Here is a 24,598-nt window from a genome sequence, read left to right as displayed (position 1 = left end):
ATGCATTCTGCTGAAATCCATCAAGGAACACCCTTCCTGTCACATCTAGGGATTAAAGGATTTTAAAATATTTTAAAAGGATCAGTAATCAGTCATTTCTTGATATTCACTTTTGGATAATTGGTTGTGGAAATATTTGGACAAAACTATGTTATTTGTTTGCTTTTTTCAAATAATATTTGTCCTATTCACTATGAGAAATAAGGTGGCAAAGGGAGACGAGGACAGAGGAGGCCTTTCATGGCAGTGACAAATAATTTGTCTTGCAATTGCATTACATTCTTAACACTTCCTTTCCTCATGACAAGTGAAGGCCTCCTTTAAATATTAGGTGGGGGCTGGGACCGCTCGCCTTGATCTGTGCATGCCGGGCTAATGCTGTGCTCTCTGGCCCGACCCAAGGCTGCGGTGCCTTCGGGCCTGAGAGACAATGATTCATAGCACAAAGTGATAAATAGATGAGCAGCTCCTCTGCCGTCTGCCCCCAGAGCATGCTGGAGGAGCTGGAGGACATCGGCCTGCGTGTGGACAATGTGAGGGACCAGGCCACCATCCTCATGACCAGCAGGGGCCCCGCCTGCAGGGATGTGGTGGAACCCAAACTGTCTGAGCTCAACTGCAACTTTGACAAAGTGTCCCAACATATCAAAACTGCCAAGGTACGAACTTCTGTAGCATTGCATAGTGATGAAGAAAGCTGAAGACCCTTGAAGACAATGTTTCCCCCCTTCTGCATCCCTTCTTTTCTTTCTATCTCTCCCCCACTCAGTGTTTTTTCTTTCCTTTTCCCTCTTGGTTCCTCTGTACCCTGTTCTCTTACCCTTTGCCCTTCCCAGTCTGCTTCCCAGTTTGCTAATTAGACCCACCCCTCTGGAGGGGGGCGGCTGTCACTCTGTCCCTGTCCGTTACCCCCGGGAAGGAAAAGCACATTTAATGACCCAACATAAACAATCACTGTTGGATCCAGACAAGTGCCGTCATTCTCTCTCACTTGTCTCATTCGCTGTTCAGTTATCGTGTTTTTTTTCAGTGTGCCTCCGTCTGACACACCCAGACCAGCAATTTCTGCATCTGCGCTCCATCTGTTTGCTCAGATTTTGGTTCTTTCTTTCATGCACATACACACATTTCAAGCTTTTTGGCTCTCTGGTCTGTATCTGTAGATGATAGTGCAAAGATGTTTGTTACCGTAAAAAATATGGATGCACTGTACTGTATGTAAAACCCTGGTCCAGCAGATGGAGAGAACCTCTGGTTGGACCTGTAAAACCAAAAGCTTGTTTAATGACTCTGTCTGCTCCTTCTGGTAAACAGATGATGATCAGTCTGGAGACAAGTGGTCTTGAACTGAGCCAACAAGCACCTCAGCAGGTACAATCTACGTTTCGGGTGTAGATAGATCAGATATTTAGAGGAAAACCAATTCACATCTTTTTTTTATAAGCGACAAAGGGAACAGGATGAAACTCATCTGAGCTGCACTGACATTGCCTCCTAAAGCCTCAGTAGGAGTCAGTGAAGTCACAAATCATCCCCAGCTGGTCATTGCTTGGAGTGCACTCGGATAACTGCATTTACTGGATCTGAAGTAGTCCCCTGTGCTGTGAATTTTTTTCATTAGGTCATTCACAGCCAGGATGCTGGAGCTGGGACTCAGAGTGAGACTCGTCGTGCTGAAGCTTCAGTCCCCTGTGAGGTGAAAACCCTTCAGACAGAACTCCAGGACACACTGAGGACTCTGCAGCTGCAGCAGCAAGACCCAGTCAATGTCCTGGATGATGACAAGGTACAAAAGGTTTTACCAAGTCATGTATGTTGCGCTCACAGTGCACCATAGGGCCATATTATAGATTTTCAGTGAATAATGTGCTGAGCTACAGACTATATAAAGTTGCCACGTGATAAGACGAGCTTTAATTCGACATTTCAAGGCCTAACAAGTTTGGAATTCAGTCTTTGTTATCAAGGTTGATGACGTAAAACATGCCAGATGAACACGCTGGACCAATCCTAAGCAAGGTCATTAAGCCAGTCAGGAAGATCTTAATTTGTTTTAAAGAATATTTCCTGAGAAGCGTCTACATGTCTGCACAGTGAGCAACTTATTTATCAAGGTGCTTTTTTTCTTTTTTTGTATGTAAGTTGTACTTCCTTTGTACGGTAGCAAAATGTATTAACAGTGCTTACAATTTATAAAATCCCTCTTGAACATGTTTTCTTTAGGTTCATAAACTCTTAAAGAACTACTTTTTACTTTCCAGATGGATGAGGAGAAGGCCAGCGTGGAAGACTTGATGAGAAGAGGCGAAGAACTCCTGCAGCAAACTTCAGACGAGAGCCAGAAGGAGGAGCTGAGACTTCTGCTGCTGCATCTGCAGAGCCAGTATTCTGCTCACAGGGTGAGACGCAAGAGATTATGCGGTCTTCATCAGTCTCGGCTCATATTGGGACGTTTACCTTTGCAGAGCACTGCTTTGTGGTCTGATTCAGTGTCTATGTGTCCGCCTGGTTTAGGAGCTGCGGGTGCTGCGAATCAGGCAGCAAGCGTCATCATCATCTCTCACCTTCACAGAGCAAATAAGAGAGGTTTCAGCCGAGGTGAGGCATTTACATGTACTCACATACTGATACTATACTCAGGCGTCATTCTAATCGCTGAATTCCCCTCCCCTTGTTTATAATGTCTCTCCTGCTCATCTATGGTGTAGGAGATGTCAGCTGTGGTGCGTAGCAGTGCTCCTTTCCTGAGCTCCTCTGACTACCTGTTGGACATCAACAAAGTGCTCCTCGCCATGGCTGACAACGAGTTGCTCCTGAACTCCTCTGAGCTCAGTGGGGGGCGCTACGAAGACTTCTCCAGTCAGGATGACACACTGAAGGTCAGAAAAACAACATGTAATATAATAATATTAACATAATTGCTGCTATTTAAAATATATCCAACATCACATTAAATGGGTTTCCTCATCTTGCTCATTTGCCTTTCACAGAACATCAAAGACAACCTGGAACGTCTGAGTGAGCAAATCGCAGGGATCCACGAGCGCCAGCCCGACGTCATTCGGAACGCTTCGCCTGCTGAAGTGGCTCAGATCGGAGATGCTCTCACGCAGCTGAATGCCGAGTGGGACCGCCTCAACCGCGTGTACAGCCACCGCAAAGGGTGTGTGCAACCTTACACGCATTAGATTGTCACTTAGGAGGACGGGTTAAACTTGAATAAGTAGTGCGCAGGGCAGAGAGCTGAGTGAGTGGCTATTTCCAGATGTTAATGTGTGGGTCAAAGTACTTGTGGAACCTGCAGGGAAATTAAATGCTAACTGTTTGCTAGTCAGCAGAACAGACATAGAGGCCAGGCCTCACCTCACGCTAAAACATACGCACACACTGTCCTTGATCACTATCAATACAATTCCCTGGGCACAAACACTCCCATGCTTATTCACATATTCACTCATTTACTAGCACTCACATATACTAACACACTGGGCGACCTTGACAAAGTTCCTTGGGCATAAACAGCCTACATTTGCTGAGTACAGTGTGTGCACATGCCAGAGTAAACTAGCAAGTTGATTCTCTCTCCATCTGTAATCACGTTGACCTCTGGGCATCATTACAACCATAAGAATGGATTCTATTTTTAGAAAATGCTCATCCTCAACTTGTCTATCTGATTAAATTGGTGCTGCTTAAAGTGCTGCTATAAGAGAAAATGGTCCATTTGCAGACCATCAATGTGATAAAGATCTGTTTTGTATAAAGCATTTTAGTTTATCTGCCTTTTTGTTTTTGCTGATGTATTCAATTGCCTGTTCGCCTTGGTATTGCTCCCGATTGTTATGACGTTTTCAGTGTTTAGTAGAGGTCAACCTGTGAGTTTTCCTTATCGTAATTCATGTAATTTCCCAGTGAGTGAGGATCGGTGTATAGTTGTGTTGAGTTTCCTCAGGCTAAACGAGAAAATAGCATCATGAATAGCCATTAAAAGTTAATCGAATCACGGAAAAACTCAAACTGGTTTTGATGTACGTGAAATATCATTGACAAAGGAACGATGTGTGTGCTACCATGTGCAGGGGTTTTGACTGTGCACTAGAGGAGTGGAGGCAGTTCCACTGTGACATGAACGACGTGAACCAGTGGCTGACGGAGACAGAGATGCTGCTTTCTCACACCGTTGGCCCTGACGGACAGTTAGACCTGAACTCTACCCGACAACATCAGGAGGTGAGTAATTAACCAATGAGCATGAATAGATGCTTTTGTATTTGCAGGTACATTTGACAGTATACAGGGTTGTGTTGGCTACACAATATAATTGGCTTTATGATGTTGTGGTGGTGGAGATATTTAAATCTGTATTAAAAATATTAGAACTAGGATAAAAGCAGTTTGATGGCTACACTGTAACTGATTGACACACACTGCACATCTAACTGTTCATTATCCAAACTGGGAAACACACAGACATTCACTGAAAAGTGAGATGAGAAGAACCGCCTAATTTTGCTTTGTTTGATTACTGAAGCTCTAATTTCGTTTTCAAAAAGAAATTAATTCTTTGAAGCTGTGCCATTATAACTGACAGCATCGCCGTGATTAACACCTTTTATCAGTGAATTCTGCACAGCTCAAGCTACTCTTTTGAGGCTTTGTAGTTACTGAGAGGAAAATGAGGGATCGAATGGATGGGAATTGAGAGATTATCCTGATGAATCACCTTTTAGGGGTCTTTATTTACTTGTGCTGCTCCATTAATCCTCTTTTCACTTTCCCTTTTGTTAATTTTGTGTGCCTGTGTCAGGAACTTGAGGAAGGCCTTGCTAGTCACCAACCAGTCCTGGCTATGCTGAACCGCACCGGAGAGCAGATCATTGGGCAGCTGGCGTCTCCTGATGGTCTTCTTCTTGAAGAGAAGCTACATAGTCTGGGCCAGCGTTGGAGATCTGTCAGACAACAGGTTCTGGAAAGACAGCACAGGTAGAGTAGTGTGTCCACAGCACTGGATTTACAGCGTTCAAAACTGTGTGGATTGAAAACATTAGGAAGAAGTTAAAGATAAATTTTTGCACATCACATCAAATCTGGATTTTAAGATATAGGGTTGTGTCGATTTTGGTGCTCACTCCTCCATCACAGACATCAGTGAGTTGGTGTTTGACAGGTTAACCTTATCGGTGCACTCAATCAGTTTACTACGGTAATTGAAATGTAAATTTCCAGCTTAGGCGTGCGGCAATCAGAAACGATCTTCCTTATCGGTGTATTAATGTGTGTGCAGGCTCGCTGGAGGGGACCAGGCCCTGTCAGAGCTGGTGAGGAGACGCGAGGAGCTGGCTCTGTGGCTGCAACAGGCAGAAAATACTGTCAGCTCTTTACCTATCGCCGCCACCGACAACAACCTCAGAGAACTCAAGGTACAGCAAGACCCCAAAACTTTTTCTCTCTTCTTTTCACAGAGCTGGCTTGATTATTTTAAGGTCAGCTCTGACCTGTGGCTTAGTGTATAATATATATATTTTTCGCAGGCTCTTGCTGAAGAAATGGACGCACAGAATGAGCGTCTTGGCTGGTTGAACAAGCACGCTCCTCAGATCCTGGCCAGTCCCGGTGTCAGCCCCCAGAGCAGAGAACAGCATGTTAGCAAGCTAAGAGCCATCAACCTCAACTGGAGCAGGGTGAGATATCTCCAGCCCTACCTCTCCCTGTTTTGTCTGTTCCTGCTTCCTTTACTAGTCTCTAACTCCCACATTCCTCCCGCAGGTGACACATGATTTGTTGGACAAGGTGAGGGAGGTGGAGGCCAACCTGCAGGGTCACTCCGACTTCCAGGACAGAATGAACAGGCTCACTGACTGGGTCGTCATCACCCACCAAACGATCGTGACGAGAGGCCTGAACTCCGGCCAAGCACAGGTAGGATCACCACACCCCATCATCCCTCCCCACAGGTCCTGGTACCACATCACAAATGTTGTACCATACACTACCATAAATCCTACTCATCGTAGGCTCTGGAGGCCTCTATGAGGGACAGGAAGAAGGACCTGGAAGAATTGTTGGCTCATTCGATTGAGCTGCAGAGACGACAGCAGCTGCTGCCTCAGGAGAAGGTTAGAGGTCCCACAGTACATCTTAAAGAACCACCACTAACTGGCTCATTATTTAATTATAGCATATTTAAACTTTATCTTCCTGTTTGTGGTCTGCCTTTAATTTTATGTTTGTTCTTTCACGCCCGTAGAGTAAAGTAGAACAGCTGGCAGCCGAATGGAAAGTCCTGGATAGTCGACTGAGAGAATCCCTCCAGCCTCCCGTCTCTCCATGGACACAGCACCAGCAGGTTGTCAAGCACCAGCAACTAGTCCAGCACCAGCAACTAGTCCAGCACCAGCAACTAGTCCAGCACCAGCAACTTGTCCAGCACCAGCAACTTGTCCAGCACCAGCAGCTTGGTAAGGATGTCCACAGTAGAAATGTGCTGTTTAGGTTTTATATTTAAATCAAAATTCACATTTCTCTGAAACCAGTGCCAGTGGATCTCCTTTTACAATACACCAAAGCCTCTAGGATAAAAAGACTGACGATCTCAGGTGAAATAAGTAGGATCCATGAATCATTCCTAACATCTACCTATGTCAGAGGCAGCACACTTGGAATTTATCACTGGCTTGTATTATTTCCAGTTATGTAACAGTAAAACAAGCCTAGAAGCCCCATTCGTCATGATTTAGTGTGACGCCACTACCCTCCGAGACCCATCTGACAGCACCACCTCCTTCATGCCAACATATTTAATGATCATTGCGTCTCTTTGCTCTGGAGAAGCTCTATGTGTCAGCATTATTCGCCTTGACTCCCTCGCCCCGTCTCACCCCTGCTGCAGCATCTCCCGTTCCCTCGGCCGTGCAGATGGCCAGCTTGGTGAGCGAGGACCCGCACCACCAAACTCCGCACACACCGGACAACGTGGCCCCCACCGACCTCAACGAGATGGCCACTGAGCTGGCAGACTGGCTCCTGCTCATCACGCAGATGCTCAAGTCTAATATTGTCACTGTGGGGGACACAGAGGAAATCAGGACCACTATGGGGCGTCTTCAGGTGAGGCCCTGGGCAGAGGAGGGGGCAGGTTGTGCATCTTCATCTTGTTTCCGCTTGAGATTTTAAACTACTTCATCTTTTGATTGAACACCTGTTTATATTTTTATGTCTTTCCCTGACAGATGACAAAAAGTGACCTGGAGCAGCGTCATCCACAGCTAGAGGACATATTCACCCTGGCACAGAATATCAAAAACAAAACCTCTAATCTGGATGTTCGCACCTCAATTACTGAGAAGTGTATGTATAATCACTAGAACAAAGTAACAGCTGCTCAACACTTTCCAAATATATACATCCATTGCGTCATAAAACATGTATTACAGTGCATTTTCCTTCCAATTTCCATTCTGTTGTGCGTGCACCTGCTGCCTTGTGTAGTGGAGAAGGTTCGCAGCCAGTGGGACAGCACTCAGCATGGCGTGGAGGCACGGCTCCTGCAGCTGGATAACATGATTGGAGACAGCAACCAGTGGGAGGAACAGAGAAAGGAGGTGAACGCCCTCATCGTGCACAGCGAAGGACGCCTCCACAACCTTCTTCAGCAGTCCAGAGATCCCCTGACGAAACAGCTTGCTGACAACAAGGTTAGGGGAAAGTTTTGCCGTCGAACTCTCTCTCTCTGCGTCCTCAGGGTGTCTAATGTCTGTTCTTCCCAGGGTCACTGACTGTGATTCTCTATCCTTGTCATCATGCTCGACTAGAAATGTGGGGAATTTGTCTCATCATTTCCCCAGTAGAGAGAAAAGTCTTAACCACACCAGACTTTACTTCATAAATGACTTGAGCTGCTTTATATCGCTGCAGAGTCTTTTTCTAGATGGGCATGAATAAGTCCCGTCCTCGCAGTTTCACTTTGAACCTTAATAACATTAGTACAACCACGTCATCCATCATTTTAATTGGGGAAGATGACTTAGCCCAGAGTTTATGGAAACAGATCCTGCCTCATAAGTGCAGGAAGCAAACACTAGAGGGCAACTGAGTTTACTGAATCAGAATGTGAGCTACTGGTTGGCTGTGTGTGTGTGTGTGTGTGTGTGTGTGTGTGTGTGTGTGTGTGTGTGTGTGTGTGTGTGTGTGTGTGTGTGTGTGTGTGTGTGTGTGTGTGTGTGTGTGTGTGTGCGTGCGGGGGGGGGATAATGATAGGTAATGAGTAATTATCTGTTTAGAAAAGTTAAGTGGGATTTTTTTCTTGGAAGAATACATGTCTGGGGGTCATCTGTAAAACTGCCATTTCCTAAGTCTAAATTTAAACTAATAATCAGCCTTTCTGAATAAAAGTCTTACGTAACCTTCTTCATAAAGTAAAGGTTAGGCAAACAATGGCAGATGGGAGGGCAGCAACGAAGTTCTTTGTTTTTAATGCTCAAAGATTTATTCATTTTATTAACTTTCGACTATAGGTCATTAATATCCTAGGACAGCAATTTGTCTTCTTGAAAGCAGCCACCGAGCCACAGCAATATACTGGCAAATTCTCCACCGTAGTAATCCTCACGGCCCTGTTCGCGGTGACTCATAATCTTTAAGTCACATCTGTTGCGTTTTCAGCGTCATGCTGATCCTAATGCCGCCGCGTTGATGCTTTTGCAGGCGTTCCTCCAGGACCTGGGCCGGGGCCAGGCTGCAGTCGCGGCCTTCAACGAACTGTCCAATCATCTGCTGCGGGAATATTCTGCTGATGACACCAGGAGGATCAAAGAGGTTGCAGACAAACACAATGTTGCCTGGAACAGCATCAACAACAGGTACAGTACATACACACTGAAATGAGGATGAAACATCCAGTGTTAATTCATACAGTGGCCTCCATTATACTGATATACCCATACATCATTAATATCGATTGACAGGGCCGGTGACCGCAATGCACAGCTGGAGGGAGACCTCAAGGGCCTGCAGATGTCTCTCAGGGAGCTGGAGACTTTCCTCAAGTGGCTCCAGGAGGCAGAGACTACAGTCAACGTTCTGGCCGATGCCTCTCAGAGGGAAGATCTGTCGCAGGACTCTGCCCATGCGAAGGAACTGAGGCGGCAACTGGAGGTACAATAGGGTTGTAGACTGTGTGTATGTGTGTGTGTGTGTGTGTGCGCGCATCCAGGTGCTAGCCCATTATCACAGTGTCAACCTTCATTAAAACACACTTCATCAGCAGAACAGAGGCCGTGTGTGGAGGCATCCGTGAGCGGTTAAAGGTGCGTGAACGCGAGGGCGTGTGAGTGCTTGTATGCATTCAACAAAGACCCATTGATCCTCTCGTCCTCGCGGCTGCTTAAGAATTCATTTACGAATTTTGTGTGTGTGCGTGTGTGTGTGTGTGTGTGTGTGTGTGTGTGTGTGTGTGTGTGTGTGTGTGTGTGTGTGTGTGTGTCTGCGTGTGTGTGTGTGTGTGTGTGTGTGTGTGTGTGTGTGTGTGTGTGCGTGTTTGCTCTCCTCAGTATCTTGTCATTTACCCAGACCTTCCCTTTCGAGCTCTGTTGACACATGTCATCTAATGCTTTATGTAACATTTTAATCCCAAAAGCGCTTCACCCCACCCTTTATACGAGTAAACCAGGGACTATGGAAGCTTTTCTTTTTTTTGCAGGGCGCGTCTTGACCCTGTCAGCCTCTTACACTGAGGGTATTTGTACATGCATTTGATACATGTGTATTTATTTCATTCCTGTCACTGAGTACGGCCTCAATCCAATACTTTCCTAGCCCTGTATTCTACAGAGCTATTGCTGTCATTTCATTGTTCAATTATTTAAAAACAGCCCAAGGTTACAGAGAAAAATGACGTTGGATCACTGCATGAATGGCCAGAAAGATTTCTGAGGATTCATTAAGGTGGCGCGGACGTGAGGGTGAGAGAACTCTGCAGCTCATTGCTGTGGGGCTTGGCAGGATTAGTTTTTTGTCTAACACAGTTCAAATCATTTGAAAGGAGTTTTTTTGTTGCAGTGATCTATTTTTGTCGTAACAAACATAATCCATCCTTATAAATCCTGTGAAGAATTTAAAGGACACACACACTGTCTGCCGTCGGGTTGTCTGTCAGTCATTTCAAAGTATCCGTTATGTCAAATACTGGTTCATAAACGTACCTGTTCGTTTTTCCGATCGCTGCAGTTATTTTTATCCCCCTTTATTTTCCTTATTCCGTCGTCTCAGCTGGAGGTGAGACTGATGGAGTGTTGAAAGTGTTGTTGGTGACTGAACGCGGTAAATGAAAGCTGTGTGAGCGTGGACACTTGGCCTCCGGCCTCTTTGTTACCTCCGAGTGATGCTCCACTGCTGTCTGCTCTCAACTTACTTTAATTAGAGTTTTCGGCCACGGGCCATTGTCATTCTGGCTGCCGTTCTCATATTAGGCCCACAGTTGGTGAGGAGTTGGAAGCAGTGGCGGATACAAATGCGGCACATTAACTGAAATGTGAAGTTTCATAATTGAAACCAAAGTCCTGACTGATTCTGCTTTAATCAGAACGAGGGGCCAGACAAAATGAGTGCTCATTAAAATAAACACAATGATGATTGACTCTGTTCACCAGCAGCTACAGCCTCTTACTGTTGCTGAGAGCATCTAACACCAAGCCATCAAAACAGTCATATTGTCTCGTAATTCCCCCGTGAAGCAGAGTCGATACCGGGCGCTGTAGCCGGTTAAACCTCGTCTAAACAGAGCTCTTCAGTGAGCTTATCGTGATCCGCTCCCCCTGTAACTGTGTGTGTGGGTACACTGAAAGCACCAGCGCCCGCAAATGTCGCTAAATGATGATTATTATTCTGCCTCGCTGTGCAGGTACATTACATTTCCATTTAGGAGAATTAATTTGCCTGCTGTTGTGCACTTTACTTTGGAGTCGCCCTCCATCTGCACGGCCTGATGCGGCTCTGAACGCGCCGTTTGTGTTTGTGTGTCACATTTATGAGTCACGCTTACGGGGGCCCGTTGGTATAAAAGCTGCCGCTCTTGAGTGAGACAGAGGTTTATCATCCTCACTTCACACAAGTGCCTCTCGTCTTGAATTTAGGAGAAAAGAGTGCGTTTTAGCGGCAGTGCTTCAAAATCAACTCCTACAGAGACACACGTTGGGCTGTGCAGTACTGAGGACGATCCTGTCCGACCGTATACCTGACTCTGCTTTTACCTCCCTCCCACCTTTTTCCCTCCTCTTGTCGTCTCTCCTGGACTTTTGCGCCTCTGACACATCTATCCTCCAAAGATGCAGCTATTTTCTGCCCTGATAATGCTTAAAAGTCTTCTCTGTTCTGTTGACCTTGTCCTCCTACATTCTTTCCTGCCGCTCCACTTTTCTTATTTTCCCATATTTCATCCACCGTGTTGCAGCACGGCCCTCTTTTCCACCCAGTTAATCTCTCAAAAGCTGCATTTGGGACTCAGCTACCCAGGAACAAATAAAAGCTGATTAAACCGTATAAATGATTTACTTACGAGATCCCATTTTTTGCATTTAGCTCAGTCCACAGAGGTTAAATAGGTTCCTATCTTCTTGTCTGCATAGTTTTATTTACACAGGCTTTTTAAATCCAGAGCATCTACTGTAATTGTCTCCTGTGCTCGTGATTCATCCTGGAGGGTTTCATGCACTGTAAAGCTGTGGAATTGCTCCTGCCGTCACTAACATTGCCAGTGGAGAATGAATGGCACTTTTACTTCCAGGAACCCTGGATGCCCGATAACTCCTCCCTCTTCCTAACTAGTGTGTGTGTGTGTGTGTGTGTGTGTGTGTGTGTGTGTGTGTGTGTGTGTGTGTGTGTGTGTGTGTGTGTGTGTGTGTGTGTGTGTGTTAGTGCGCAGCTCATTTGTGCTCCGACTTCTCACACAGTCGTTTCTCCCCTCGCTGACGTGCTCTCTCTCTCTCTCTCTCTCTCTCTCTCTCTCTCTCTCTCTCTCTCTCTCTCGCTCTCTCTCTCCTGCACTCCCTGCCTTTGTCTCTCGCTCATTGATCCGTCGGTTGCCTCGCGTAACGTCACTCCACCTCCACGGCAGAGGCAGCGCGTTTCGTCCCTTGCGCTGCTGCTTTTTTTTCCTATCTCTCTCTCTCTCTCTCTGTCTCTCGCCCTGCCTCTCTTACTCTCACTTATTCCCCGTCTTTTCCTCTCTCTGTATCCGTGGCAGTAAAAAGTGAGCCGCGTGCGACCAGCTCCTCTCTTCGTCCAGTGCGAGTCGCGCTGTCCGCTCTCCTTTCCTTCCAGCTTGGCAGCGCTATTCACGCTTCTCTCCTCGTCTCTCTTTTTTTTTTTTTTTTTTTTCCTTCCCCCCTCTTCCTCATTTTCTTTACCTTCACCACCCTCCTCTGACTCTGCAGGGTGCCGTCACAAGTGATTTGTTTGATTCTCTTCTGGCGCCGCGGTCGGGTGCACGTGTGAATGTCCGCGTGGAGGAGAAAGTGAGTGTCTAGTCTCGTCCTGCGCTCCTGCATCACCATGTGTGTGTGAGTGCGTGCGTGACGAGAGCGGCGTCCGAGTGACAGATAGTGATAACTGAGGCTGTCGGCAGCGTGTGTGTATATGTGACAAAGCGTGGGGGCATGCTGAGCTGAGTAGACTCAGGAGCGTGTGTGTGTGTGTGTGTGTGTTTTCTGTTTTCCCTCTGTTTGTGTGACTGAGTGCATGTGTGCGTGCACGTCCCATCAGCTTGGCTGGGGTCTGGTCGGCAGGCTAGGGAGAGGGAGAACAATATGAGCAGGGTAGGGCAGTGCTAGCATGCGGACCGGGAGCAGGCTGCTGCAGACTTGTAGCAGTCTTAAGATGATGGCCATGGTCCGGACCTCCCTCCAGAAAGTGGTGGTCTTCCTACACAGGCTCCAGAGGATGGCCATCTCCTCGCCGCGCTACCAGAAACTCTGCAAGGTAGGTGCACGCCAGCACGGAGAGGGATGCGGAGTTTCTCTTTTTAGCTGTTACAACTTTTAAAACATGCTCAGGTTCTTATGAATTTATTTGGGTCACTAAACTTTTAGCCTCTTTCATCTGATTTCCTCCTCTGTTTGGCTATTTTTCTGCCTGTTACAATTGTAAACACACAAACTATTTGCTTGACATATGCATTTTTTCTCAGTGTAGAAGTTCTCTCCGGCATCTATTTTGGCGCATGCATTGCTTCTCCTCTATTTTTGGTCTTTATTCTTGAGATATTTGGTTGTCAAGACATTCTGTTCCAGCTCACATTTGTTTGGGACTCTGTCACCTCCACACCGTGTGGTTTTAAATATATATGGTCCCCTCTCTGTCTTATGACTCCTGGTACTTTCTCTGCATAACAAATAATGACTCCGGCTGTGCATTGTGGTGCCACGCTTTTTATTTTTGTGTGCATGCTGCCTGTTTTCAGCCTTGGACTTGGGCTGGTGCAGGCATAAACAAATCAACAAGGCGGAGATGCTTGAAAAATCCTGACAGAACATGTTGTATTACTGCTCAAAATAAGTATATCACACATTTTAGAAGAGCTTAACAGACTTTGTGCCTAATGTTGTGTCCCTTGTGTGACTTTGCGACCTGTTAGATCAGCCTCTCAGAGGAAATGGCTTTTGGTGTGGGGTGGACCCCATGTCTGTACATCTGCTCATCATCTCCATCGCTGTCTCTCTCGCGTTGCGCAGCATTAACCTGATCTCAGTCAGAGGGCAGAGGGGACCAGCTGTTGAGATTTAACAGCGCTCTGCACGCAGTGAGAGGGAGAACCTAATGCGCCACAGCAGCCATTCTGATTCGATGCCAGCTTCAATTATGCTTTAACAAACACGTGGTGCTTCAGCTTAATCCATCATTAATCCATAAATCCATCGCTTTTTACTGAACCGCCCTTTTTTTTCCTTGCATGTTTTAGTTAGTTTCGTAATAACGCTCTTGCTTTTTCTCAGTTATTCAGAAACAAGTGAAACCCTGTCTCTTCTGCATCAGTTAGAATCTCTCGTTTCAGCCTGCGCCGTATCCTCCGAGATCAGACCTTCCTGAACTGCGCTCCCACCTTTGGGCGGCATCCGTCGTTGCACGCTTGATTACCCTCTCCTGGGCTCCATCCGTCATTCCGGCTTCGTTGGGCCTTCCCTTGGTGGAATCAGTAATGCCCAGCTTGTCCTGCCTCCTTTGGGTGCGCTTACTGGCTGCCAGGCCGCAGCAGCGACTTCTTGGTGATGGATCTGCTCGGGGCTCACCCTCTCAGATCCGCCCACTGTTGGTGCTTCAGGGAAGCGGTGGTTCCGAGAAAGGATGCCTGGCCATTGTTTGATTTAAGAAACCGTTCTGTCAATATAATAAACTGATACTTTAGCAAGTTTATCTTAGTCGATACATCATTTTATTTTAGTAATGATCAGAGTCTCATTAGATCAATGACACTATTACTTATGGAAAGTGTATAAAACCTACTCAGTTGTTGTCTTGTTTTGTTAATTGGAATTTGTTGGTACAGTAGGTATTTGTTTGTGTGTGTGTGTGTGTGTGTGTGTGTGTGTGTGTGTGTGTGTGTGTGTGTGTGTGTGTGTGTGTGTGTGTGTGTGTGTGTGTGTGTGTGTGTGTGTGTGTGTGTGTGTTCATGGATGTTTAATGACACTCGTTATTTTGATGTATTTCGCAGTCTTCCCGAACCAAAGCCGTTTAGCGCTGAACTGTTTTTCGACTAGCATCTGTTAGTTGTTGTGTAAATCGTTCTCCTCTCCCACTTTCCCAATTCAAAGCCATAATGCCTAATGAGCTTCTAGCGCTAATAGAGGAACTGTACATTTAGACGTGATTCTCTGCGGCTCGGTCTTAAATTGTGATGATCTGCTTCTATTCCCCTCCTCTGGCCGACCGTCCTTGCTGTCCAGCGTTGTTGCATCTATATTTTTGCTACCATACTTGTGCCACAGTAGTTTACTGGTACAGAATTAGCCTAGCTGCATGCCCGGTTAGTTTATACACACTAGCGGGTCAGTTTACCTCCCCCCTCCTGGTCTGGCTTGTCGTCGTGTGTAATCGCCAGCTGTAAATTGGCTGTGGGGTCCAACTCTCTCCCGAGGAGCGTCCTCCTAGTCTCATTACCCTGGCAGTGGCCACTACTGTGTGTCCTTGCGTGCGTGGGCTCCTCCAGCCAAACCATGCTGTGCAAACAGCCCTAAGTCGGTGACAATGTGGAATCATGCACAGTCTTTCCCACTGTTTTTCTGGAAAATGCGTTTGCCTTTGGCCTTGATATCCATCCACCTTTGCACCTGGCTCACAGCTACCCCAGGACAGGTGACTCAGGCACGGGCACGCAGCCGTGCCGCCCGACCTTCCTGTCCTTGAGCTCTACAAGGCATCAGCATTTAGAGAGAGCATCAGGTCCAGACAGAGAAGCCCATTTTGCTGTGACGTTTGAACAATACATTCTGTTCCCCTTTACATACAGTAACCGATCATTTAAATCCTTCCAGACGTTATTGGGAGAGAGCGTAGGCAATAAAGGAAAATGAAGATGGCACTCTGCTCCAATCAACAGTACATTTAAATGAAGGCCGATAGAAGTGGCACTTAAATCACTGATACAGCCCCGAGTTGAGCTGCTCTCCAGTTCTCATCACTGCTTTTGCAGAATTGTTCGTTTATGGGGAGACAACTTTCCTTACAAAGGCAACTCATATTATTAGATGTGAAAATAAAAGTAATGCTGTATCTCCGTGCCGCTCCGCTGTCTTCCCCCCTGTACGGATTTGTCTCTCCCACATTCCACAAAGCATTTATCGAGCCTGTAACGTGTGCGTGCGAGTGTTGACTTTGTGTTTTTGTGCACTGTAGTGATGGATTTTCTGCACACGCTTCCATTAGAGGCTTTCAGCGAGGTCCTAACAGCAAGCTAAATTTGTTAATGCTCGTGCGGTTCATCAGATAGACTAGATGGTGCTGGAGCTGCCTGTAGCAATGCAGTCCAGATACATCACGTGCTGTTCAGAGTAAATAACAGTTTGGATCCAGGAACTATAAAAGAACAGGTGGATGAGACAGATGCAGAACTATCCATGGGTAATTATACTTTTTCCTCACCAGAAACTAACTTGCTTAACTAACTAGCTTTATTATTGTACCTCTCGTTATAAGTCAGTATTAAGGCTCAGAGCAGACTTGTTTGTTCCAGGCAGCAAACTTGTCCTGAACTTTCCCAATAACTTCATGATCTCAGCACGCCAGTCTGAGCTGGATCATACAAAGCCCTGACAGGATTACGATGTCCTGCAGAATTATTGAGAAAGGGACATACCATGTAGTGTGTTCAGTTCCATTTAGAGTTTTTACTCTCCTTCCTTTGCTTCCATGCCGTCTTGAAACAACCTTCACCAGCTGAATTCATCACTATTTATAGCCGGGCTTTCGTGTTATCTTTTACGGAAACTGAAGTTTGTGTTTTTGCCTTTCTGTAATTTATGTAAGGTTCATAATAGTCAGTAACACAGCAGAATTAGAGTGAAAATGCATTTATGTGTGAGGGGTTTGTGGAGGGAAAAGGGACACATGAGGACGATGAGAGACAGGAGGCTGTGATTTTTGCTGGCAGCTTGAAGGCTCTCTGACCTTCCAGCTTCCTTTCAGCCTCCCCGGCTTCATTGTCACCCTTGCTGTTCATTAGACCGAGTCAGGGCAAACCTGGGGGTGACCCACGTGGGGGGGGCGACGGGGGGGGTGCAGTCATTTTTCTTCTGCTGCTCCCTCTATTCTTGGCCTGACAATCAATCTACGGGCACAGTCTGGGCTCGGCACCTTGGCACTGTCCCACCCTGCCAATATCTATGATAAGCACACGAACACAGTGCTGAGTAATGAGCTTCATGGTGTTTTCTCTCTGAATATGCCGACAAACATCACAGCTTCCGACTGAACAGAATGTGGTGTGTTACTCCCTCACACTTCATCCTTCAGTAAACACCAGTCTAGACTAAGAATCAGACAGATCAATAATTAATAAAGTTTATAGATTTTACCTACTGTACATTTATATCCTAAATTATCCGGGAGGGAGAATAAGGCTTTTAGCAGGAAAATTAGCAGGAAGAGAATCTGTGCTTCTCTCATGTAAACAGTTTTATATTAATCATAACTTCTCCCTACTGTACCTGCTTTTTGTCCTCCTCTTTTATCACCTTTCTCAAATGCGCCCCAGCCCGTCGTATGCTCCGGTTCATATCCTCCTCCTTCTATTTATGCTGTCTGCTCTTTGCATGCTACTCTTAAATCATTCATGCTCTCCCTCTTTTCCTCTCAGCTTCCTAAAACCTTCTGCCCATTGTTTCCTCAGGTCTTAGACAGAAGGCTTACATGCTACTTGCAGCCACCTTCATTCCATACATTGAAGCAGATCAGTATATGTTGCTAAAACATTGATGAAATGCATTCATTCCCTGGCATGGCACTCATCATAATATTACAGGGTCGCATCTGTTTTTATATAACATCTGTTGTAATTATTAATATTAAAGCAAATCATATTTAATAAAATATTTAAAAACAAATAAGTAAAGGTTCAGTGTACGGTTGAGTTAAAAACCCAAACCCTGATTTGTGGCTGCCTGTGGCCTAAATCAAGAGCTTAAAGGGAATCACAACATGAAAACAGCTGGAGAGAGTGTGTTAGCCCAAGACCCACAAGAAAAGCACAGACATGAAGGAAATATCTGTGTGCAGTGATGAAAGGGGGAGGATAGTCTACTGAGTATGCCCTAAGAGGTAAACACTTTGGTGTGGCAAAACAAAGAGCCACACTGAAAATGGTTTCTGCTGTTATATCACTGGGAGATTAAAGATAAATCCAGCTATATATAGTCTGTAATCTGCAGCTAGAGGAGCCAGAGTCAAGTTCCACAGTGGAAATACAACTTGTGAGGAAAAAATGTCTTGGTGTGTGATATACAGTCATAGAAATATATATATTGTTTAAAACTGGAGTTTTTGCCGCTGAGATGGAGTTTTTGTGTTGGGAAAAAGATGCAGCCGTTCATAAATGTGCTTCTTTTTTTGTACACGCCATATTTAAAAGATTAGAAGTGAGTAGCTTCAGCAAACGTTAGATATGCAAGAAAGTCGGGAGAGGATCCGAGATGACAGGAGGGGATCAATGCCAGCAAGGGAGCCGTTTGTGAAAGACAAGCGTAAGACATGAGCTTTAACTGCGCTCGCGTTGTACCTTAACACGTCGGACCGCCGACATCAAAGGAAATCCTGAGCAGTTAGATGCGAGGAGGAACGAAATTAGATTTACTACAGCGCTGCAAGTGTGGGTGTTCATTGGTTCAGCATATTTCATAGTTATCACCCAAATGTCTGAAAAGAGGGACATTTCCACTCATCATCATCCCCAAGGGTATGAGTCTGGCTTCTCTGAAAAGGAAGCAAAACAGATGACTCGAAAGGCGGGGGGGGGTTGCATGTCATGACAAGAAAGAAAATGGCTTCCGAATGTGTTCTTTTAAAAAAAAAATGGGCGGAAAGAAATATGACGTTGTGGAAGGATGGGGCATGAGAACGGAAGAGGGTATTGTCATAGGAGAACGTGGTAATTGGATTTGGGTTGAAGACACGGGGGGACAAGTGACTGGCAGGAGAAGAATGGGTGAACGCGTGTTTGACAGAAGCGTGACGCGCCGCCTTCGTCGGCGCTGACTTCAGGGCCACTGGAGGGGGGATCGCACTCAAACACCCACGCCGGCCAGAATCGATCACAGAGGATATTATCAGCCACTCATCCATGGCTCCTGCACGAGGTCCGCTTTCACTTTGCCTCCCACTGTCTACAAAGGGGGAACGGCAACAGGGCTCATTAAACGTTTGTCCAGTTTACAGCCCGGTGGGCCTCGCTGAATGCCTCTCTTTTTGGTAAACGTCCCCCTCTCCGGTGTCGGTGTGTGCGCGCGTGCCAGCTCATGCCTGCTAAATATCATTGGGATTAGCGCTGGGGGCTTAATTAAAAAGCAATTACCTTTGGTCGCTGCGGGCGACGCTTGGCGGCGAGCAGCTCCACTAATCTGGCGAGCAGCGCGAGGGACCCTCGGCGCGGCACACAAACACAAGCGCAAATTGTGCAATTGTCGACAGAATTAAAGGCGGATTAAAACAATTGTTAATTAGGGGAGTGGGGTTGAGGCTGCAGGGACACATGCACTGCACCGCCTCTCACAGCCCCCGTGTGTTTGTTTATGAGGTTAAAGGGGCAAATGATATACCCAGACGCGCATTCATTCCAATTTGCCTCCTTTCTCCCCTTTGCTGTAAAATAGCTTTGCTTCAGTGAGCGCTGGAGTTAATCTTTTAATTTTAAAGCTCCAATTAGATGTTGCTAATGACAGTAATTAGATCATCTCTCGGAGACGCGAAGTGCCCTTGAAACAATGCGGGGGGATCGGCGAGGAGCGCGCTTGCGGGGAGTCACCCATGTGACAGTGGGAGTGGAAACCGATCGGATCGGCGATGCCCCCTTGTTGGTTAGCGACAGCGGCACAGAGGTTCATGTTCTGTCTGTGTCTGTGCACCGCTCGCCCTCAGATTCATTGATTTGTGGTACTTCATCAAGATTTAATTTCCAGGCAGAATGGAGATCATTAACTACCAGTAAGCGCACGCACAGACGCGGCAGCGCGCCACTACCTCTGGCTGATGTATCGTAATTGTCCTCTGTCCCATCTCCATCCTGTCTCGCTCTATTTATAGCCCGCTTTAAGCCCCGCCTCGCCAGACAGCTCCACGGCAACCGGATGACTGACGCGGCGGCTATTCCAAAAACATCACGCCCGATCCCCGTGATTCCGCCCGTCCTGCCGTTGACATCACCTCTGTGGTGCCACAGCTCAACACCGGCTCAGAGTCGCGAAGTAGCAAATCGGCTGCATCGATGAGCTCACTTTGTGTCTAAACAATGAATGTGCACAAAAATGCATTTGAACTCGAATGAACTGTGTCATTCCAGCGTTCTTAACCTGATAATTAGTCTGATATGAAGTTTGCTATGATGGGGTAAATCTAATGTACCTGTGTGACAGTTTGCATTAGTATTAGACGTTCTGTTCGCAGGGATAATTGGTTCCCCTGCGCTATAGTCTGTGAGGCTTAACTACTGCAAAAATGGAGGTAAACAACTGTCTGGTGCCCAGACAGGCTTTAGGCGGCGGAGCTTTTCTTTTTCGGGCTGCTGCTTTCTTTAAATTCTGTCAGGTTTGCCCACAGGGTTGACGTCTACAACTGGAAAGTGGCTGTCGGCTTTTGTTGGGAGGTAAATGGAGATGGTCTTTTAGGTTGGAACAGGCATTTGGGAGAACATAAAGAGCATAGTTTTAATGCTTGGGAGCTCGATGGTCTCCATTCATTGGGCGTAAAAGTTGCCGCATTGTGTTGAGCATTTGGTTGAGGTGAGCTCCTACTCGCCAACACTTGGCGAATGATGGGGAGAAAACGCAGTGAGGTGACTGATCTGCTGTCAGTAGCACAGCCCATTAGAATCCATTATGCTCTGCCTCCACGTGTTGCAGATCAACAACAAGCCCATGAAATCTCATTTGTGTCGACCATTGGAGCCAGTGATTGGTTAGCATTGTCCCGTACAGACCGGAGCAATACTCAAATGTGATACAGGGCTTGAAATGACACGCTGTGAACTAGGTTGTGTTGACGTATTATTTAACAGACAGAAATGATAAATGATTAACAAACCCACAAACAAATCTCTGCTCGTCTGCTCCACTTCCATCGATTGTTGCGTTTTTGATTGTATTCGACTGCGTTCGTCACGTGCCCAGCAGAAACTGAGCAAATGCTGAAAGCAGCTCCAAATAATCTGTCTGGTCCCTTTGTTGTCGCCGCGACTTCACTCCCGCCTTTATCTCCGTGTGGATGGATCGGTGCTCTGGAGTTTAGCGGCGCTCACCGCTAACTCTCCACCAGTGGTTCTATTCAGTCTCCTGCCGACACTACACAGATATTCATTCTCAACTTAATAACATCAGTTGACAGAATGGGGAGCTTACTGTCTCAACATCAGCATAAGGAGCACTCTGAAGTGGTGACACATTTGAATTTGACTTTAGGACTTTCTGAAAGTACCAGCTTTGGGAATCTAGCTGATAATATTTTTTTTATCTGCTTAGCGGCGTCTAAGTCTGAAGTACTGTCATGCTTCCTCTCAATCTTATCCAGCGACCCCAGTTGAAAAACTTTAAAAAACTAAGTTTGCTGTGATCGAGTGTTGTAGCCTTGCTTTTTATTCCTTTCAAATTGGTCCCAGGTGATGGTAAAGGATGCCAATTAGTTAGGTGGAGTAGCTCAAATGACTTCCTGCGCTATCGCCGTCCATTCTGTTCGCACTATTAGCGAGTTGACTGTTTTAGACAAAGAAACCCGCACCTTCTTAAGATTTACTGTAACATACGGCTGGAAGAAGCGGGAGCTGCAAATGCCGGTTGCCATGACGCTGCCGGCAGCTCGCTGGAAGACAAGGGGCCAGAATGCGGGCGGGTAAAAGGAAATGAAAAAGAAGAAGAAATGTCAACTTACCCTCGATGCGTGGCAGATAGAGTCTCCAGGATGAAATGGGTTGAGTAAAGGTTGCAGTTTCAGGATTTGCACCAGGGGTTGATGTTTGCACATCACCTCCAGTGCCTCTTGTTCCTCGTTACGCTCATATTGAATCACAGGTATACAGGTAAACATACATTAGAAGAGCTGAGTGCATCGCTCCATCCGGCCATAAGTGCAGTGTCAAATGGTTCTTTGTAGGAGACGCAAAGGGTAATCGAAAATACATTTAAGTCTGGAGACGGGGCCAGTAAGTGACCTTAATATATGAAATCAATTCAACTTAAAGGATTTGTGAGTCCCAGAGTTAAAGGAAAGTTTCCAGTTTTACAATAAATGTCAGTCAAAATAAAGAAAAAGACTCTTAGCAAAGTGTTTTAGAGAGAAAAGGCAGCATCTGTGCTCATTTATAGTCTGACTGCCAGAGACTGTGCATTGTTCATCTCCAGCCATTCAAATCTCTGCTACAAAGATTTTAATGGCTTCAGTTATGACAAAACTGTCCTGTGCTAAATGGCATGCATTATAGTAATTGCATCTGACTGCAAACCCCCTAAAACCCAGACAGTGTTGTTCTGCCGAGGATCAGATGGAACGCTGCTAGCAAAGCAAAGCAGGCGCCGTTTGGCCAAGATGAGGTCGACCGGTGTCAGCAGTTCATCGCTGAGGTCCTGGGAAGGTTTTACAAAAATAGAGCCTCGCGAATGAAGCCTTCCTTAGACTGTAGACTAAAGCACAGCGTCCAGCCACATCCTGCTGCTGTGATGCTGTTTCATCACCTGGTTCAGAATTGAATCTTCATAGCGGTATGAAGGCATTGGGCCGGACTCAGTTCAAAGCAGGACGGACTCAGGATATGTCTCTGGTGTAACTATTTCCCCCTCAGTGTTGCACTTTTCCCTTTTTCTCTATGTCCTGTCTTTAATTTGTTCCGTGATGTGACCCAGTGACTTGAGCGGCGGCGGTGTAGGATTGCAGTTTTACCTCGGTCTAAGCCCACTTGTTTGTGTTTATATACTTGTACTGACAGGCTTGGCCCTTAAGCTGGTGGTAAATCAATTTGGGGCTCCAACCCCTCCATAGACGTGCCACTCAACACCTAATTGCTCAGTTCACCAGTTTACTTTAATTAACTATCACACACACACACACACACACACACACACGCGCGCAGCTGAGCAGCTGGGCCGCTCCTTTCCGTTTGTCACGGAGCAGATTAGATTGATAAATGGCTTTAACACTGGAGGTGCTGACTGGTGCCGGTGGCTCCAACATCGATTGGCTGAACAGTTAAGACGTCACATGTCTCTGACTCTTTATTTCTCCTTGCTGCTTCGTTCTTTCTCTGTCTATTCTGCAAATGGATGTGGCGTCGCCAGTGTACTGACATTTATCAGAGCTGCCTCCTTATAATCATCATCATTAAATAAATGATGATGTTGTGATTTACTTCGTTTTATTCCTGTTTCTGTGGAATTCTTTAAATTGTAAATGCTTGTAGTTAGCACAGACGTCACTCCTTGAGTATTAATGGGTTGTGGGTTTATTTTACATGCATGATGCATTAAGCTTCATTTTTGCTTAGACTCATTTAACAGTCAGCAGCGCTTCTACCTTCTTGAACCATGGCTGGCCTGTCACTCCTACCCAAGGACTAATCCTTCAAGTTGTTCCAGTCTCCTTTTTACTCTCTGCTCTTCTCCGTCAAGGATTGCAGCAGTAATTATTATATCAATGAGGAAAAATCTGAATTGATTTGATATTATATTTCATTTGAGCCTTTGGGAATGTCACATTTTCTGCTGGTGTTGAATGCAGATGGAGCCGTTGGTGATTGTTTGCCACGCTGCGTTGCTGTGGCATTTTGTTTTATTGATGCAGTCCGGTTTTATGGGATGACCTTTATGATAATGTTATGTGCTGTATTCTTCTGTTGGCAGATGACTTGCTAACATGGCGATATTCATATTCCTATATACCAGCTGAAAGATCACCAGCTTGCTCTTCTGGGCAGAGAGGAAAATGTATGATCTTTGATTTATGAAACCTTTTTGATACTGACAGACTTTGGCACAGAGCTTTAAAACAGAATTTGACATTTACTCTTTTACAGCTTAACTAATTTATTGCCTGTTGATGCCTTTTTTGTTTTTGAACTATGAGAAAAATACGAGTGTATATAATTTTAAGGCTTTGACTCAAACCAACCAGGGTCTATATCGTTAGCTAAATATTTCTTGATGTATCAAACCTATTTTTGCAGAAGCTGCAATGAAGCCGTCAGAAGATATGCACTCGCTTCATTTAGTAAGTTTATGTACAGCATTTAGCAGTTTGCAGACTTTATAAGTCCAATCGATTCAGCTCTAACATTCATCATTACTCTATTAAAAACCTGACAGCTAAATCAAAAAAACGTTGTCAGACTTGATGATGATTATGACATCTATTTAGATAGATTTATGAAATATACTTGAAATACCTGAATCATTGAAACAGACACGGTCATTTAATTAAACTCTATTACTCACATACTTACAGGATAACTCTGCTTTTCAACTTATAATTCATACCCTTGCTTCCAAAACCATCAGCTTAATAGTTTGTGCTTTAGAACTGAAAAATTAGTTCTAAAGCACAAACTATTAGTAATAATCGTTCTACTTGCGGTTACCTTGTACAACTCCTTTGTGATTTTCTTTCATTTTTATTTCCATCTTTTACTTCTCTCTTGTCCTTGTCTCCCGAGGCCAACGACTTAAACTGCAGCTAACTAACAAGCATCAGTCTATTCAGTTCTCTACTGATAGCTACATTGCTGAAGACGGTAAATGCCAACTGCACCAGCATTGGTCAGAGAAACACTTAGGTTGTAAAAGTGCAGGAAAGTGAATGAGTCAGTGCTGTAATGTGCTGCAATGCTGAGTCTTTACCTCAACAGGCCGATTAAACATAGAAGCTT

General features: G+C 45.6%; 1 protein-coding gene across 8 annotated transcripts in view; it reads left to right on the top strand.

The window, feature by feature from the left end:
• utrn (utrophin) overlaps nt 1-24,598 on the top strand; it is a 106,999-nt gene that overhangs the window by 27,192 nt on the left and 55,209 nt on the right. For 7 of the 8 annotated variants that reach the window (XM_029142074.3, XM_029142075.3, XM_029142077.3 and 4 more), the window contains 19 exons: nt 489-659; nt 1,315-1,371; nt 1,622-1,786; nt 2,262-2,399; nt 2,515-2,598; nt 2,709-2,879; nt 2,991-3,163; nt 4,080-4,230; nt 4,808-4,983; nt 5,285-5,420; nt 5,532-5,681; nt 5,767-5,919; nt 6,015-6,116; nt 6,248-6,458; nt 6,890-7,107; nt 7,230-7,347; nt 7,489-7,694; nt 8,704-8,858; nt 8,964-9,153. In XM_029142074.3, the coding sequence (XP_028997907.1) occupies nt 489-659; nt 1,315-1,371; nt 1,622-1,786; nt 2,262-2,399; nt 2,515-2,598; nt 2,709-2,879; nt 2,991-3,163; nt 4,080-4,230; nt 4,808-4,983; nt 5,285-5,420; nt 5,532-5,681; nt 5,767-5,919; nt 6,015-6,116; nt 6,248-6,458; nt 6,890-7,107; nt 7,230-7,347; nt 7,489-7,694; nt 8,704-8,858; nt 8,964-9,153 (2,925 nt within the window). Of the gene's footprint in view, nt 1-488; nt 660-1,314; nt 1,372-1,621; nt 1,787-2,261; nt 2,400-2,514; nt 2,599-2,708; nt 2,880-2,990; nt 3,164-4,079; nt 4,231-4,807; nt 4,984-5,284; nt 5,421-5,531; nt 5,682-5,766; nt 5,920-6,014; nt 6,117-6,247; nt 6,459-6,889; nt 7,108-7,229; nt 7,348-7,488; nt 7,695-8,703; nt 8,859-8,963; nt 9,154-12,070; nt 12,973-24,598 lie in introns of those variants that run through there. The other variant, XM_029142078.3, reaches the window with a different exon arrangement.

Source organism: Betta splendens, chromosome 24 (genome assembly GCF_900634795.4).
Source record: "Betta splendens chromosome 24, fBetSpl5.4, whole genome shotgun sequence".
Classification (NCBI taxonomy): Eukaryota; Metazoa; Chordata; class Actinopteri; order Anabantiformes; family Osphronemidae; genus Betta; species Betta splendens.
The sequence above is the reverse complement of the archived record's forward strand: the minus strand, read 5'-3'. Positions and strand labels throughout refer to the sequence as shown.